At 29.0% G+C, this 15,481-nt stretch overlaps 2 protein-coding genes and 1 long non-coding RNA gene across 3 annotated transcripts in view; 1 reads left to right on the forward strand and 2 right to left on the reverse strand.

Moving 5' to 3' along the window:
- Window positions 1–15,481, forward strand: part of LOC132929584 (ATP-dependent RNA helicase DDX54) — a 142,311-nt gene that overhangs the window by 43,387 nt on the left and 83,443 nt on the right. The window lies entirely within an intron of this gene.
- Window positions 5,425–11,820, reverse strand: LOC132930721 (acetyl-coenzyme A transporter 1-like). The gene is made up of 9 exons (XM_060996746.1): window positions 11,129–11,820; window positions 10,897–11,023; window positions 9,290–9,449; window positions 9,061–9,215; window positions 8,350–8,540; window positions 7,624–7,811; window positions 7,041–7,167; window positions 6,601–6,816; window positions 5,425–5,770 (listed from the first exon to the last, which is right to left on the reverse strand). Exons 1-9 carry the CDS (start codon window positions 11,393–11,395, stop codon window positions 5,549–5,551), a joined length of 1,653 nt encoding a protein of 550 aa, XP_060852729.1. The 5' UTR covers window positions 11,396–11,820; the 3' UTR covers window positions 5,425–5,548.
- LOC132928912 (uncharacterized) lies at window positions 13,644–14,114 on the reverse strand. Its single transcript, XR_009662068.1, has 3 exons — window positions 13,979–14,114; window positions 13,778–13,879; window positions 13,644–13,720 (listed from the first exon to the last, which is right to left on the reverse strand). It is a non-coding gene; the product is annotated as an uncharacterized LOC132928912 (long non-coding RNA).

Genomic DNA, 15,481 nt, shown 5'->3' on the forward strand with positions numbered 1-15,481 from the left:
CGATGGTCAGCTTGTTGTACTAAACTGCAGCTGTCACTCATCGTCGGGGGCTGTCTCTTCATACACTTCTTGCATGTCATCGGTCGTTTCTGGCAAATACCCGTCACGCGTACACAACGTCTCGTGTCTGTCCACTGTGTCGTTCTTTTACTGCTACTGCAACCAGTTATGAAAGGTCGTAATAAACGAGAACAATTTCAGAATAATAATGATGATCTTTTATTATATTATATTACATTATGATTACACATAGTTTCAGCTCGTACGGTTTTTTAATAATCATTTTTCAATTAAAGCATATTTAAGCGTGCCGGTTTCAAGTATTGAGTTCGTTGCTTGAACTAAAATAAATATAGGTAAAACATCTTCCGTAACATCGCGGACTTTTTATTTAATCATTGTTATGGATTCAATTTTACAAATTATTAAGTGTGAAATTGCGAATAATATAAATATTATATTATTACATTTTATCAATAAACGACCATTGTTCATTTACATACATAGACATTTAACATTTTTCTTCTATACTGGTATTATAGGTAAGTATCTATGTACTTAGAGTTCATACGGAGAAACAGCCCGTCAGCAAAAATAACAATATTACAGGAATCTCATCACCGAAATATTAGCAAGCGCAAAGGTTTCACTGAATACCTAGATCAATATAAATTTAAAACAAGTGTTTAGGATTTATTTATATGACGTGTTTATAATTAGTAATACATTTTAAACGATTTATTTTGGTATAATATATTATGCTATAAATTCGAATTAAAATTATTTTTTTACTTAGAGGTGTAGAACATTGATATGCCTATTGCCTACATTACAATATTACATCATAATAATATACGTTTTCATTCGAAAACGTTTTATTCGACATAATATATTTGTTAACATTTTAAAATATTTAACAAACTCTATATAGTCGTATATGGTTATTTTTATTGATCGTTATGACGTTACATTATATCATACAGATGTAATAAAAGTTTATTTTTAGTGAAATTAGATTACGTAACGCATAATACATTTACGTGAACACAATGTATATTATTGTTCAATTTATTATAATTTTAATTTTTACAACAACTAAATATTCCGAAAAAAACGCATTCCTTTTACTCAAAAAGGTACCTATTTCTGTAATACCTATTAAAAAATAATATCATATAATTTTTTCGAACGAGCGTGTAACGTTTATACATATAATTCGAAGTAAACGCGTATAACTTTGCATCATACACTCTATTTTTACTTTTTAGTTTAAGTTACGCACTTTCGACCGGACGAGTTATTATCGTTATCGTCAGCCAATCCGACATTAAAATTATTTAAAAATAAATAAATAAATAAACCATTTACGATAAAACACAGAATTTCCCGCGACGACAGATATCATTCAGCAAGTAGAGTTGCGGAGGCGTTTTATGCGAGTCGGTGATGCGTGATGGCCGCTTAATATTGATAGACATCGACCGGCTTTAGCGCGCGATAACGATGGCGACGTAAACACGAGTGAAGCGATGTGAAATCAGTGGCCAACCGTCGCACTGGTTAAATAACTACTCGTACATGTTACTGCACTGTGCACTGTTCTATAACTTTCTATAATTTTGGCATGTCTGCACGCATCGTCCGATCGTTACCCATGTCGCGCATCAGCACCGTACCCGGAAACCACGTCACTTGCGGGTCGGCGGCACCGCTGACGTTTCTTTCCGGAACAAAATACGGCCCGCGCGTACTGCACGCCGCCGCAATAAGCCATCGCCATCACCGTCATCGGTATACCGGAAGCCGCGTTGTCGTGTGTCCGTCGCAATCGTCTGTCGCACCGCGCGATCAAAGCCGACGGCGCCTGCCGGACCACCAGAGTGTCTAGTGGCACGTGTGCATCTGAGTAAAATATGACGCTCGCGATCACGTAACGCAGTCGCGGTGGCCGGAGAACGTGCGAAGTGACTTACCACCTGCACCGGTCACCGATCGACGACGCTCTTATTTCACGTACACCAAAACACTACCGGTCCTCGTCGTGCGTAGTCCTGTGTCGGTTAACGAGATGGGCCCGGGAGGGCGGTGCTACTCTAAACTTCGACGTGCAGATCGCTGTATTACACTCTCTTATTCTACAGCTTTCTGGATAATAAAACTCCAGAAGGAGGCAACTGCTGTTTATGGTGCTGGTCGTAATAACACTATTCGTTAGGCCAGCCGACCTGCCACTTCTCCTGACGTGTTTCTCACTAATTCACTGCGACTCATCTCCACGGGTCATCAATCGTGTTGATGCCCGACGATATACTTTCGCGAACGACTGGTGTCTGTCGGTGGCGTAATTTGGTGGGTCGTGGGTGAGAGTGTTGTCTTCGTACGTCGTCCTGTATTGGTCAATGTGATGAGACGGGAGGGCGGTGCTATTCGAATCACGGTCTGTGGTGCTGGTCGCTATTACACTATTCCTAACAGCCGACCTGTCACATCCCCTAACGTGTCCCGCCGCCGAAACCGCCAGAGTGTCTAGCACGCGTGCACCGGTGCACATGAGTAAATGACGCTCGCGATCATGTCACGCCACAGTCGGTGTCTGAAAAACGTGCAAGGTGACTTGCCGCCTGCACCGGTCACCGATCGACGATCTTTCGCATACGGGAACAAACGGTGTTCGGCGTGTACAATATAATATAAGAATATATTATAATTTTATACACCAAGTCATTATATTATACTAATATTATTGATATTACGATTTGTTTGGCGGAAGCAGTGACGGCGCATTCGAGTATTCGACTATTGGTGTAGGTACCTACACTGGACGGCCAGACCGAGGATATTATTAATGAGCATACATAATAACGACTTAATAATATATATATATATATAATATATACATGTAAAAACATATATCTCAGAGGATAAGTTGTAATGCGTTAAAATGCTGAGTGGTTATTATTATTATAAATAATTAAAATTGAAAAATAAAATATTTTAATGTCTGTCTTTTGAATTTTGTATCTGTGATAAATGAGACTCCAGTCCTTGTTTTACTGTTTTTCGTGCTGTTTTGCAGCGATTAGATATCGTTTTCGTTTTCAACCGTTGACTAAAATATACTTTTAAATAAACAACAAAAATAAAATTACAACGAACCCCAATGTTTGCATAATATCATCACTAATAATATATTATTGAACATTTTTAATACTGTGTTGGCTATACATTTTATTATAATAATAAAATAAACATATTATTATTTGTTATGTTTACACCGATTTTGTATACATTGTGTAAAATGTAAATTATTAATTAATAGAATTCGTTTATTCATATATTGGTATTAATATTTAGACAGTGAATATTGTTTTAACTATATCCAATAAGTTTTTAACTTTTTTTAATCTAAGTTGTTATATGTATAGTGTTTAAATGAAATAATGTTAATTAATTTTTTTTCTACAAATACAGAAAAACACCAGTGCGGTTAAGTAATATGCATACACCTTATACTCAGATCTATGGTAATATAAAACAATTAAGATGCAGCTTGCAGGTCGTATGCTATTTTGTCTACCTAGTTTCTTAGGCTCTATTTTAATGCCGTCAAAATTATTTTATAATTATTGTAAATACCATTAGCTATAAAAGTATACATGGCTTTAGAATAAGTAAACTATATAAGACATAATTAATTACAACTTTCTACTCCTTCTAAGAATACAAAAATAATTAGAAGAATCAGAAACTAAAATAAAGTGAAGTCATTTATTGATAGCTGGTAAAAGATTAAATTTCATTCAAAAACCAAATCCTCTAGTTAAGATTTCAAACAGTAGAACATAGAAAAGTATATGACGCCGTATTTAGACTTTTATTTAGTATATCCGGACCGGTAGATGACACAATAGACGCCGCAGGTAAAATGTACCGTAAGACCAACTTTGGTAATCGTAGTAAATATTAGAACTCATAGTCGTTACTCTACAGTTATAAATCAGAAACTTCACATTAAGCTATAATTAATAAATATTTAAGTATGCTTCTATATTTTTATAAGTAGACTAAGTAAAGTTATACAGAGTCTAAAAAAGCTGAAATATCGTTGAATATTCTATATAAAATCTATGAAATATGCTATTTAAATTGCTGTGGTTAATTACAACAAGAAATCTCTATTCCAAAACAACAATAATTATACTGCAAATTTAATTTTAAAATATTCAATTTAATTTTCTTGATAAAACAAAATTAACAGCATATATATTCCTTGTATAATAACGTCTATGAGGACTTTGGTGCAAATAAAGTGTCAATTTAACTAATTTTAATTTGGAATATAAATTTATTGAAACCATTTGTTTTTTTGTTTATTATTATTTGTTACTTTTAAATTGTTTAGCAATATTCTCATTAATTATCCCGATATAAATACATTAAAAAATACATAAAATCCATAATCGAATATTGATTGTTAACAGTAAATGACTTGCTGGTGAAAAATGTGGGTAAAATTGACGCTGTATTTGATCGTGTGGATTAGGCCTTAACGGGGATACCACAATAAAAAAAACGCGCCGCGTGCAATACCTCAAGCTTTTAAACGGGATCCATACAAAGGAGTCGTTTTATGTGCTAAGGTGGTGAGGAAACTTGCACATAACACCTTTATACTTGGCACAATAAATTAATTATTATGTTATATATTATTTACATAAATACACGTAATGTGTATTTAGTAATACTTTGATTGCATATCCATAATGCATTTATAATATTTGTTAATATACACTTAAAATCTTGAACAGTTAAAACTTTGATGTGTCTCAATGATATTTATTTTCTGATTCGGAATAATATAAAAAACAGTGGTCGAAAAAAATGTATTAAAACGTTATGCATGGTCACGCACAGTATTTGTTGTATAGTAGGTACTCAATAACAATATTACCCACCTGTTGATAAATAAATTATATTAAATAGTTTTATTGATATATTCGTATTAAAACAAATAATTAACATATTTAAGTAATTTTGATTAAAATTCTGCTTCCAAATATTCAACAATTTTTTTTTTTTATTCCTGTATAGATACTCTATGGGGAATCGTGTATAGAACTCTTAAGCTCAAAGATTACACGAAATTAATTTTATGTTTAGAAATATTTTTAAAAATGTCAATATTTTAGTTAACATAAGTTGAAATTGGAGTGTAAGTAGTAAAGAACATTAAACACATTTTTTATTATTTATGCAATTTATGATTATAGTGTTCATATTTAACAAAACAATTAAATAAACTAAGTCAATTTATTATAAAAAATGAAGATTAAATTAAACACAGCATAAGTAAGTAGAGACAATTTAATATCGTTTAAAAATAAATTATTTATCTAAAGCTTAGTACAAGTATAATCGACGATAACTAAATTAATTAACAATACAAAATTAACATAGATAAACTAGGATTACCTAAGATGAAATATTAAAAAGCAAAACTATTATTGATTGACCTATTATATTTTATTCATGAGCAAGGAAATAAATTTTAGTGTGTATTTTCAACCATTGTGTACTCAGTTGTTTCATTTTTCTTCACTTTATTATTTTTTAGATTAACCATCCAATGAGAAGGGCTCTTTACTTGGAGTTTTTTAAGAGTACCTCTGAAAATATAGTACCATCCGATCCCAAACAATATACAAAGAGCCGATTCTACGTAATAGCCGTTAACTGTTACAATGCAACTACTTCCATTTGTTATACACGTCTGTAATGGAAAAAAAGATGGGAAAATGGGTCTGCTGTATATTAGAGATGAAGAGTAGGTCACTATAATGATGTGTTAAATTTGGATGCAATGAGAGGTATCATTGTATACGAAAAACGATTCTGAACGGAGTTAATTTGTCAATCTAGGCTAATTAGTAAGATATTTTATATTATTGCATGTATTTAAATTGTAGTGTATCATAATTTTACGCTATTTCGTAAAAAACTAAATTTCATACGCTCAAAAAATTTTGTACATTGATGCTAGGTTTTTTTTTTACAGATACTTGAAGGAAAACTTATGATAACCTTGTTTTGGGTTTTTTAACCATCAGTATAAATCACAAAAATTTTATGAATTTTTAACTTCAAAATTCCATGCAAATTTTTACGGTATTAATATATTTCATAAACTTTTGAACTTTAAATGTTTATAAACAAAAATTGTGACTACTTTTTTTACTAAGATTAGTACAACTTATAATCTTGTATTACATTTAAAGATTTTTTGGAAAGCCAAATATCAGCATTAAAATTTCAATTGTCTATAAATAGTTCGAAATAAATAATTGTTGAAAACTAAATGAATTTTTCCTTTCAAAAAGGGGCTGAAGTCAAAAATCAAAGCATTGTTTTTACTCCAAAACGTGATGACAGACACAAAATTAAAAAAAAAAACAAATCATTGTAAAATCAATACATTCATCACTCCGTTCAGAATCAAAAAACCAATTAATAGTAAATTATTTATTATTAACTAATAATTGTATAGTGTTATTATTATTTATATTCGTTTTATCTTTAATTAGTTATGAATGAATGTCTTACGTTGTTTTGATTTGATGTAGAACAATTGTTATCATAATTTAATGGACATTCTTTGAATGTTAAAAAATCGATCATTGAAATCGCTAGTGAAGTTGATGAAAACGTTCCCAAAAAATAAAACGTACTCAATAATGTAAAATATGTACCACCAAAACGAGGATCACTTATACGATTGAATAAAGCAAATTCAGACACTTTCACAGTCATGCCTAGGATCTATAAAATATAAAAATTATACGATTGAACATTAAGTAAATATGAATTGATACCTTTTTTTTAAGGAAATATGAAGTAATAATTTTATAATAAACTTAAAATTTTCTTCATACGGTTTTTCTCATTCATTCTTAAATTTTAAAAATTACAAATTGGTAAAAATGAATTATAACATAATATTTCCTGTATGTGAAATAAAATAATATTTAATTTTGTTAACTCACGTTATTTATTATTAATAATAATGCTAAAACTGCATAATAATATATTGGAAAACCTATATTTTCATAAGTTGTAAGGAATTTCGTTGTATAATATATAAATATAACAAACGTAATATTCCAAAGTAATCTGAAATAAATTGTTAATAACATTTAAACAAAAAATATACTATACTGTATACAGTATGGGTAGTTTAAAAAAATATTACACATATCTGTAATTCAATTTTTAATTAGCTGTTGTAATAGGTTGAAGATTCCAACATCACAACAGAATCAAATTAATGTGTTAGAATCTGTTGTCTTTGATAAATATATATTCTTATATTTTTATTTATAACAAGGGAAGATATCAAGCATTATGACAACTTTTGAATTTTATAAAACAAAGTCATAGTAAAAATAATATGTATTAGCAGAATTCGGTGAACTCTATTACGATTTACGGTTAATCAATGTATTTTGTTAGATATCTATTAGCTTTAATACTATGAGCATGAAATTCGTTTTCATCTACTTCATCATGTAATATATAATATTAAATTTTCATTATAATCTCCTAGACAGTAGTGTAAAATATATTTACCTGGCGGGTGTTAATTTTAAGAATACGCTCATTGGCTTAGGTCCCGAAGTGTATTTTGATACAACGATTGGAGTAATAATGATTACAATGTACGTTGATGAGATTATTACCATAATATTGTCTTTTGGTATTCCTGTTTCAATGAGTATTAAAATCAATATATTTTGTTCAGTTGTAGCAAAGCCAATCTATAATAATTTGTTAAAATTAATAAAAATTTATAATAATAAAACTATAGGTGTATTTCCCAGTTGATTTCATTACAAAAACGTAAACATACACCAATTCGAATGTCTTTAGACTAGTAACTTATAATTTTTAAAAAATAAATGTATACCATTCGTTTATATTAGTTTTTCGTTTTTTATTTATAATTAAAAATGATTTATGAAATGACAATAATTCATCACTGAACTAAACCACAGGGTTCGATAACTTGTGGCACATTTTATATTATTGAATGGCATGCTAGCATCATATAAAATAACTATATATCTTTTATTTGGCAGGATATAGAAGGTTGATGACCACTGTATAAACGAATAATTTGTTTATTGGAAATAAGACGTGTGCTTTAAAAATCTATGGTACGCAATTTATTAAGTATGCTTGTGGACTTTTTTCGAGGCCACAATATTGATTGAGTGACCTAGTCTGAAATCTAGAGATACTATTTATGTTGTCTAGTTACATATGTGAACTTATACCTTAAATAAAAAGATTTACCTCCGCTGTCAACAATACAATCATCAATAACCGGAAACTAGGTTTTTTTAAAATATCCCATATAATTAAATAACTTTGAATAAAGTTGAGCTTTATGTAGTTGTCCTCTGAACTGTATTCTTTTTCTTTTTTGAAGATCAAAATCAATGTTGTTAATAAAATATAAAGAACGGCCACACAGTAAAATGAATCTGTTAAAATTAAAAATTTTACTTTGAAATTTCTGTGAAATTAATTATAACTAATCATACTGATTAGAAATTATGAATATCAATAATACAAACTATAATAATATACATTAAAGGGGGAGTTTGACATTTTTACAAATTTTAATATCAATTTAAATTATATTGCAAATAAATAAAATATACAATTTATTTAATATGGAGAATAAATTATAAACTTACAATCAATTATTGCAGGCATGGACCGTTTAATTCATTACCTAATTTAAATAATAAGATTTTGTTTTACGTAAAGAAATATACATTGTGTAAGATTCATAGGGTATTATAAGTATACTCGTATATTGTGCTATAAGATTTTTTACATGAAAACGTGAGGGAAAAGCTATATACAATTCAATCTCACCACTTTTTTTTTCTGTCTTTATTTATTTTTTACTTATTTCTTAAAAATGCACATTTAATAATCTTTAATGAATAATAACATGAGATTTTCTTTATGATAGGTGTTATTGTATTTACTTACATTCCTTGGTCACTATTCCACCTGTACCCGGTGTAAATCGTAAGTACTTGTTACAAAAATTTTCTGATGTGAACAAAACGAGAAAAAAGGAGCCCATCATTATGCCCAGTGGTGCGCCCACTCCATTGCAAGTTGATGCATAAACCACGTTATTCCTATATTAAATAAAAATCCAATGAATTTTAATATTTATATTTAAATTATTAAAATAAGTAACAATGGTACAAACTTTTTTAGAATTGTTAGTGCCCAACCGTCGACAACTATGTCTTGTGTGGCGACCAAGATTTGAACGAAGAAAACCGCGTAAAACAATTTCAATACGTCTGGTTTTTCCGTTTCTGGTAACCATTCGTTAATATTATTGCCTATATAAATGAAACATCCTCCTGTTCAACACAAACAGTCTCAATACATAAGACATCACACTCCACTGCTTGAATTTGTTTGTTTTAATCATCATTTTTTATAGTTTTTTAATTTGACATTATTTGATAAACTTCAAAAAATAATAGTATTCCACTTTAATTCGAAATACATAATAATAATAATTTAATTTTGTGTTAAATAAGTTATTTTCTGCCTTAAATAACAATCGTTATTATAATTTATTATAAAAAAATAGATATTTAAGGCATGTACAATACATTTATACATAATAGATGTAAGAGTATGTGATTTTATACATCAAAATAACATTATTTTGATGTAAATAACAATAGTTACTTAACAACTTAGTAGTTGTTGTGGTCCATAGTAAAAAATGTTATCTTAATGGTATTTGATATGTAGTATAATCGCCGCAGTAGATAGAATCACGAACTAACATATTATATAATATCAACTTTAGATTTTTGTACTTTATTGTAACTACCTATATTGTAGAAAATATGTTTGTCAGTCTTTCATGGTACACGTCGGAACGATATTGTTATATCATCGTTACGTGTTAAAATATTGGTAAATGTTGTTTTATATTTTTTTGAGTGAGACTATTTTAATACAATATAGTTCATTATCATGTTCATACAATTAATAAATTGAACGATGTCCGTTTCCACCAAATATTATAATGACCACTTTTTCACTAAAATAACTGTATATTACTCTTATAAAAAAAAGCTAGAACATATTTTCCAAATATTTAAATACCTATTACATATATGATTAGTAAAAAATATCGGACTTTTATTAACACTTTTTGTCTACCTTAATATTTACTAAATCTCGATTGTAAAAGTCCAAACAACAATAATTATTCGGGTTTGATCAAACTATTTTGTGTATACTAGATTTTTTCCGGTATTTGTACCTTTACCGTAACATACATATGAAATAAGCAAATAATTTATTACTTACAAAAAATTATTATTTTGGATGAAATTTTGATGGTTTAAGTCTGCATATTGATTAGTTTCTTATATTGTTAGATCATAACATGTGGAAAACAAATTTTAATAAATTCTGCATTTTTGCACGATGAAACTTTTTTAATTTACTCTAATGATTTTAAAATAAGAAGATAAAAGTTTAAACATTTACTTTTATTTCAAAAGGATTTATTTAAATGCGTTTAAAATATTATAGCTCGAAAAAATTATAATCCATTAGAATAAACGTACGTAACTAAAGAAATTCTAACCATATATCCGTAACAAAAATTAAGTACGTTTTTATTCCAGACATAAATATATCAACTTCCGTGATTATAACATATTATACTGTACCAGCTGTAGCCATTAAATATTATAAAAATTATGTTAGTAAAAGAAAAAAAGGTCTCTATAAATATTATGAATTATAATATTTTTAATGACAAACCAATGACACACATACCAATTAAATATTGAACAGGTATTAGCCAAGACTTTCGCCTTCCCACTTTTTGTACATAGAACGCATCTACTAAAGGTGCCCAGATAATTTTCAAGCTATATGACCATTTAACCATACTAAAAAGAGCCTGAAACAAAAAAAAAGTCTTTGGTATTCCGATGGAGTATAAAATTGTATCGACAATATTTATTCGGAAACACAAAAATCTTACAATTTAAGCCATTATTTATACCTGATCTTTATAAGTTATGTGTTTGTTGGTTTGCATAAGTATCATCACTCCTTTATAGAAACCGAAACCTGCTATGCCTTGCATTGTATACAGCACTAACAATATAAAAATGTTATGCCAATCACCTTTCAAATTCGGAACATCGGCCGAATTCGAATCATCGGCTACTGTCAATGCTGAATGATGTTCTTGTTCATCTCCTACTTGTGGTACCGTCATATGGCAATTTGTGCCTGTAGATTTAACACTAAAAATTAATTTTTGCATTTAAAATAAAAATTATAAAAATGCGGCGAATTGCGTATCATTAATCATATATCAAAAAAAAACTTTGCGACTACGCTGTGCTGCATCTGTGTGTGCGAGAATAAGAAAAACAATACTGAATCAATACTAATTATAAGCCTATCGACAAACATGTTAAAGATACGGCGGCCGATGAGTATAAAATTAACAAAATATTATATAATTCACAGTTTCAACGATAATAATTAACTAATATTAAAATGTGCATGTTTGTGTATGTGTGCGTGTGTGTCGGCCGGCGGCAGCAATAATAAATTGCTATTAGGCTTCATCACACGTTCATTAACAATAATCACCCGCCAATATTTATGGTTTAGAAGTTATAAATTCTAATAACGCTGGGCATTTTTTATTAGTAGAAGTCTGGGTTTGACCAAAACTGAACATAATTATGTTACTACAATATTTTAATCTAAAATAAACCTATTGCTATTGTATAATGTAGTGTATTACTTTTATGCGAGTTATATGTGTAGTGAGCTAAACAGCAATGGGATATGCCGTGGTTAAATAAATAGAGTTATGTAAAAACTTTAAAATTTGAATTAATGGATAAATAAATAAATAAATGTGTACATTAGTGTAAGTACAAATAATTAGCAAATTAGACTAAGTCGAGGTGACTTATTAATAGCGTCGAGTGACATAAAGATGCTTGTGCTGACTCTGGTTGATCATGTCTGACGGGGTCCCTCCTCAGGTCCCCCTTATATAGTCAGTTTCCACCTTCTTAATCTTCCTCTGCCCATTCTAGCCAAAGAATGGGACTCATTTGTAGTTCACGAGCTGTTTACGTGGTTTAGGATTCTGCGAACGTGCGATGATCTAGTTAAATATGTGACAGGATGTGGCCCTTTCCGCTCATGTCCATATATGGTATTCTTCGTTATATTGGTACTGCATATTTTGTTGTGAACCAAGTCGATTCGTTCTCCTAGAGAATGATTAATATTCTAATATTATTCATAATTTATAGCTGGTGTATTTCAGTAGGCCAGGTCCCTCAAGCATATTCTTCTTAATGCTCTTAGTTTTCTTAGTTTTTTGTTGGCACCAGTTGCGTCATAATTTCGGATATTTTGTCCCACTAATTGTTTTTTAAGACCAATGTAAACATCAAAAGAATATTATTAATGTTGTCTATGGTTATTACTGTAGAGTGTAGAGGGTTTTATTATATTGTATAATTATTATTATCTAAGTCGTCAGAGAACTTAGCATATGCATAACGTACAAAAACTTAAAATAACGAAAAAAAATAAAAACGTTTTAATACCTACTGAATTGAAATTAATATTGATGACCAAATAATGGTATATTTACTAAAAATCTATGAATTGCCTATAGTCGAAAAAATCCATTAAAATGTCAATGAACATAACGATGACTTAAAATAATATGTGATTGTTATAATAGGTAAGCAATTATTATTATAGATAAATTTAATTAAAATATAATTCTTTATTTATTGAAAACATGAATACCACTTAAACAAATCTAACCATTATAATATTATTCTACAATAAAAAATTCTATTATATTTGTATGTAATAATTAATCTAATTTTTTTCTTCATCAAACAGAACAATAAGCCCAAAGGCAAAACCACATTGATGTGAAATAAATATTTAAAATAATTTAGACAAAACTATATACCAGAATATAATTTATAAATACTACGCATATCTATTATCTTTAGTTAAATATTAAATTAGTTGTTAGGCAATGAAACGGGGGTGTTCCAGTGTTCAAAAAGGAATCTAATAAGCAGATGTTAAAATGCACTGGTTTTGGCAAACACCTATCGCTTATCTTTTTTTATTTATTCATAATTTAGATTTTTATAGAAATAACCGTAAACTCACAATACTGGAAAACGTAAAATCGTGATCATAAACATGTATGTTAATAACAGGCATTGTTTAAAGCAGCACACTTATCTACCATTCATAACCGAACATTTTAGATCTTTTGGTTTAAGGAAAACTGTGTGGAATCTATGTATACAATTGTACGAATTAGAAACTGTGCGTTTATGCCGACCGCTGGCTACTAACGTATTTCAGTAAATCTTTATAAATATATTTACATTTCAATAAGTTATAAAACTAAAAGGATTATTGTCATTGATTTAGGCATGAAACCGTTATAATTTTCGAAATATATAAACACAAATGTATTTACCTGATGGGTAGCATACCTGTTATATTTTTCTTTTTTGAAAATGCCAATTAATTAATTAACATTGATGTTAAAATAAACAGAAAACCACAAAAATAAAAATACCTGTAAAAAAATAAAAGTTTATTATAAACATGATGTAATGTAAAAATACTTTACTACCTGCATGCTGTCGATCGTTCCTGGAGAATACCCGTCACGCGTACACATCTTCACGACGTCTCGTGTCCGTCCACTGTGTCGTTCTGTTGGGTACTGCTGCTGCTGCAACCAGTGATGGAAGATCGTAATAAACGAGAACAGTTTCCAGAATATTAATGATAATCTTATATATTATTCATTACACATAGTTTCAGTTCTTACGGTTTTTTAATAACATCATTTTTCGATTACAGCATAGTGCATGCAGATTTAAGCGTGCCGGTTTCAAGTATTGAGATCGTTGCTTGAACTAAAAAAAATATAAGCAAATCATCTGCCGTAACATCAAAGACTTCGTAGTAAATTTTTTATTTAATCGTTGCGATGGATTCAATTTTACAAATTCTTAAGTGTGCAATTTTACATAATACTATTAGTATTCTATTATTATATTTTATCAATAAATAACCATTAAAAAGGACTTTCAACATTGTTCCGCTATACTGCTATTATAGGTAAATATCCATTTATATTTACAGTTCATATTGTGAAGCGGCCCAGCAGCAGATAACAATATCACATGAACCTCGTTACCGAGATATTTAGCGACCGCAAAGGTTTCACTGAATGTCTAGGTTGATATAAATTTAAAATAAGTTTTTAAGATATATTTATGACATGTTTATAATTAGTTAGGGCCCGGATTTAAATGCATTTAAAACCATACAAACATGCTCTAAAAATAGCCAAAAATGCCCTTAAAAAATGCATTTTACCACAAAAATAACCTTAACAATGAAAAATGACCTTAAAATGCCGTATATTTTTTTTATTCAATTTATAATTTATAAATAAGCTATAATTTATTAATATTTATTATTTTATAAAAAAAAAAAAAACTGATAATTTGAAATGATGACTTGATGCTGACACGCACATGTTTTTGTCGTTTTGGGGAAATATTATTCATTCTAAATATACCAAAAAATATGTATATATTAAAATGTACGTAAAATTAAACTTCAAAGTAAGCCTATTGTACTTACTAAATTTTGAGCATTGCATTGAACAATAATTTATTATTTAATATGTTCAAACACCGAACATCTTCTATTATCCGAAAGAATATTTTTGTACGTTAAAAAGCTCCTTTCGGCGTCCACGGATGTATTATGAGCAAATTTCATGTGACCATTATCGTTTGTAGTTAATTCTTCTGATATTTTTGAACGATTTATTTTTAGATAATATTTTGAATAGACTAAATTTTATCGTATATTGAACAAATATGCATTAAAAACAAATAAAATGACCCAATAAGGCTAAAAATGACAACAGGATATGCAAAAAAATGCAAAATAAAATTTGTAGCTTTGAAACCCTAGTTACATAAAACGAGTAATGTACTTAGAAAGCATTGTGTAAGATCAACCGAAAAAATATGTCCTTTGCATTGAAATCGTGGCCCTAATAAATAATAATAAATTTTAAACGACTTATTTTGGTATATATTATGCTTTTCAAATTAAAATTATATTTTTACTTAAAGGTGTAAAACATTGATAAACCTATTACTTACATTACAATATTACATCTTAATAATATACCGTTTCATTCGAAAATATTTTATTCGACATAATATATTTGTTAACATTTTAACATATTTAACAAATCGTATATGGTTATATATATATGTATTGATCGTTATGACGTTACAATTATATC

The sequence above is a fragment of the Rhopalosiphum padi genome, chromosome 4 (genome assembly GCF_020882245.1).
Source record: "Rhopalosiphum padi isolate XX-2018 chromosome 4, ASM2088224v1, whole genome shotgun sequence".
NCBI lineage: Eukaryota > Metazoa > Arthropoda > Insecta > Hemiptera > Aphididae > Rhopalosiphum > Rhopalosiphum padi.

Bases quoted from the DNA above. Each gene is read 5' to 3' on its own strand.
- LOC132930721 (XM_060996746.1), bottom strand. From the start codon at position 11,395: ATGCAAAAATTAATTTTTAGTGTTAAATCTACAGGCACAAATTGCCAT. The intron at 9,450-10,896 runs GTATGTGTGTCA...TGTGTTGAACAG, and splicing joins ACCTGTTCAATATTTAATTG to GAGGATGTTTCATTTATATA. The intron at 7,812-8,349 runs GTAAATCTTTTT...AAATTATTATAG, and splicing joins TTGTATTGTTGACAGCGGAG to ATTGGCTTTGCTACAACTGA.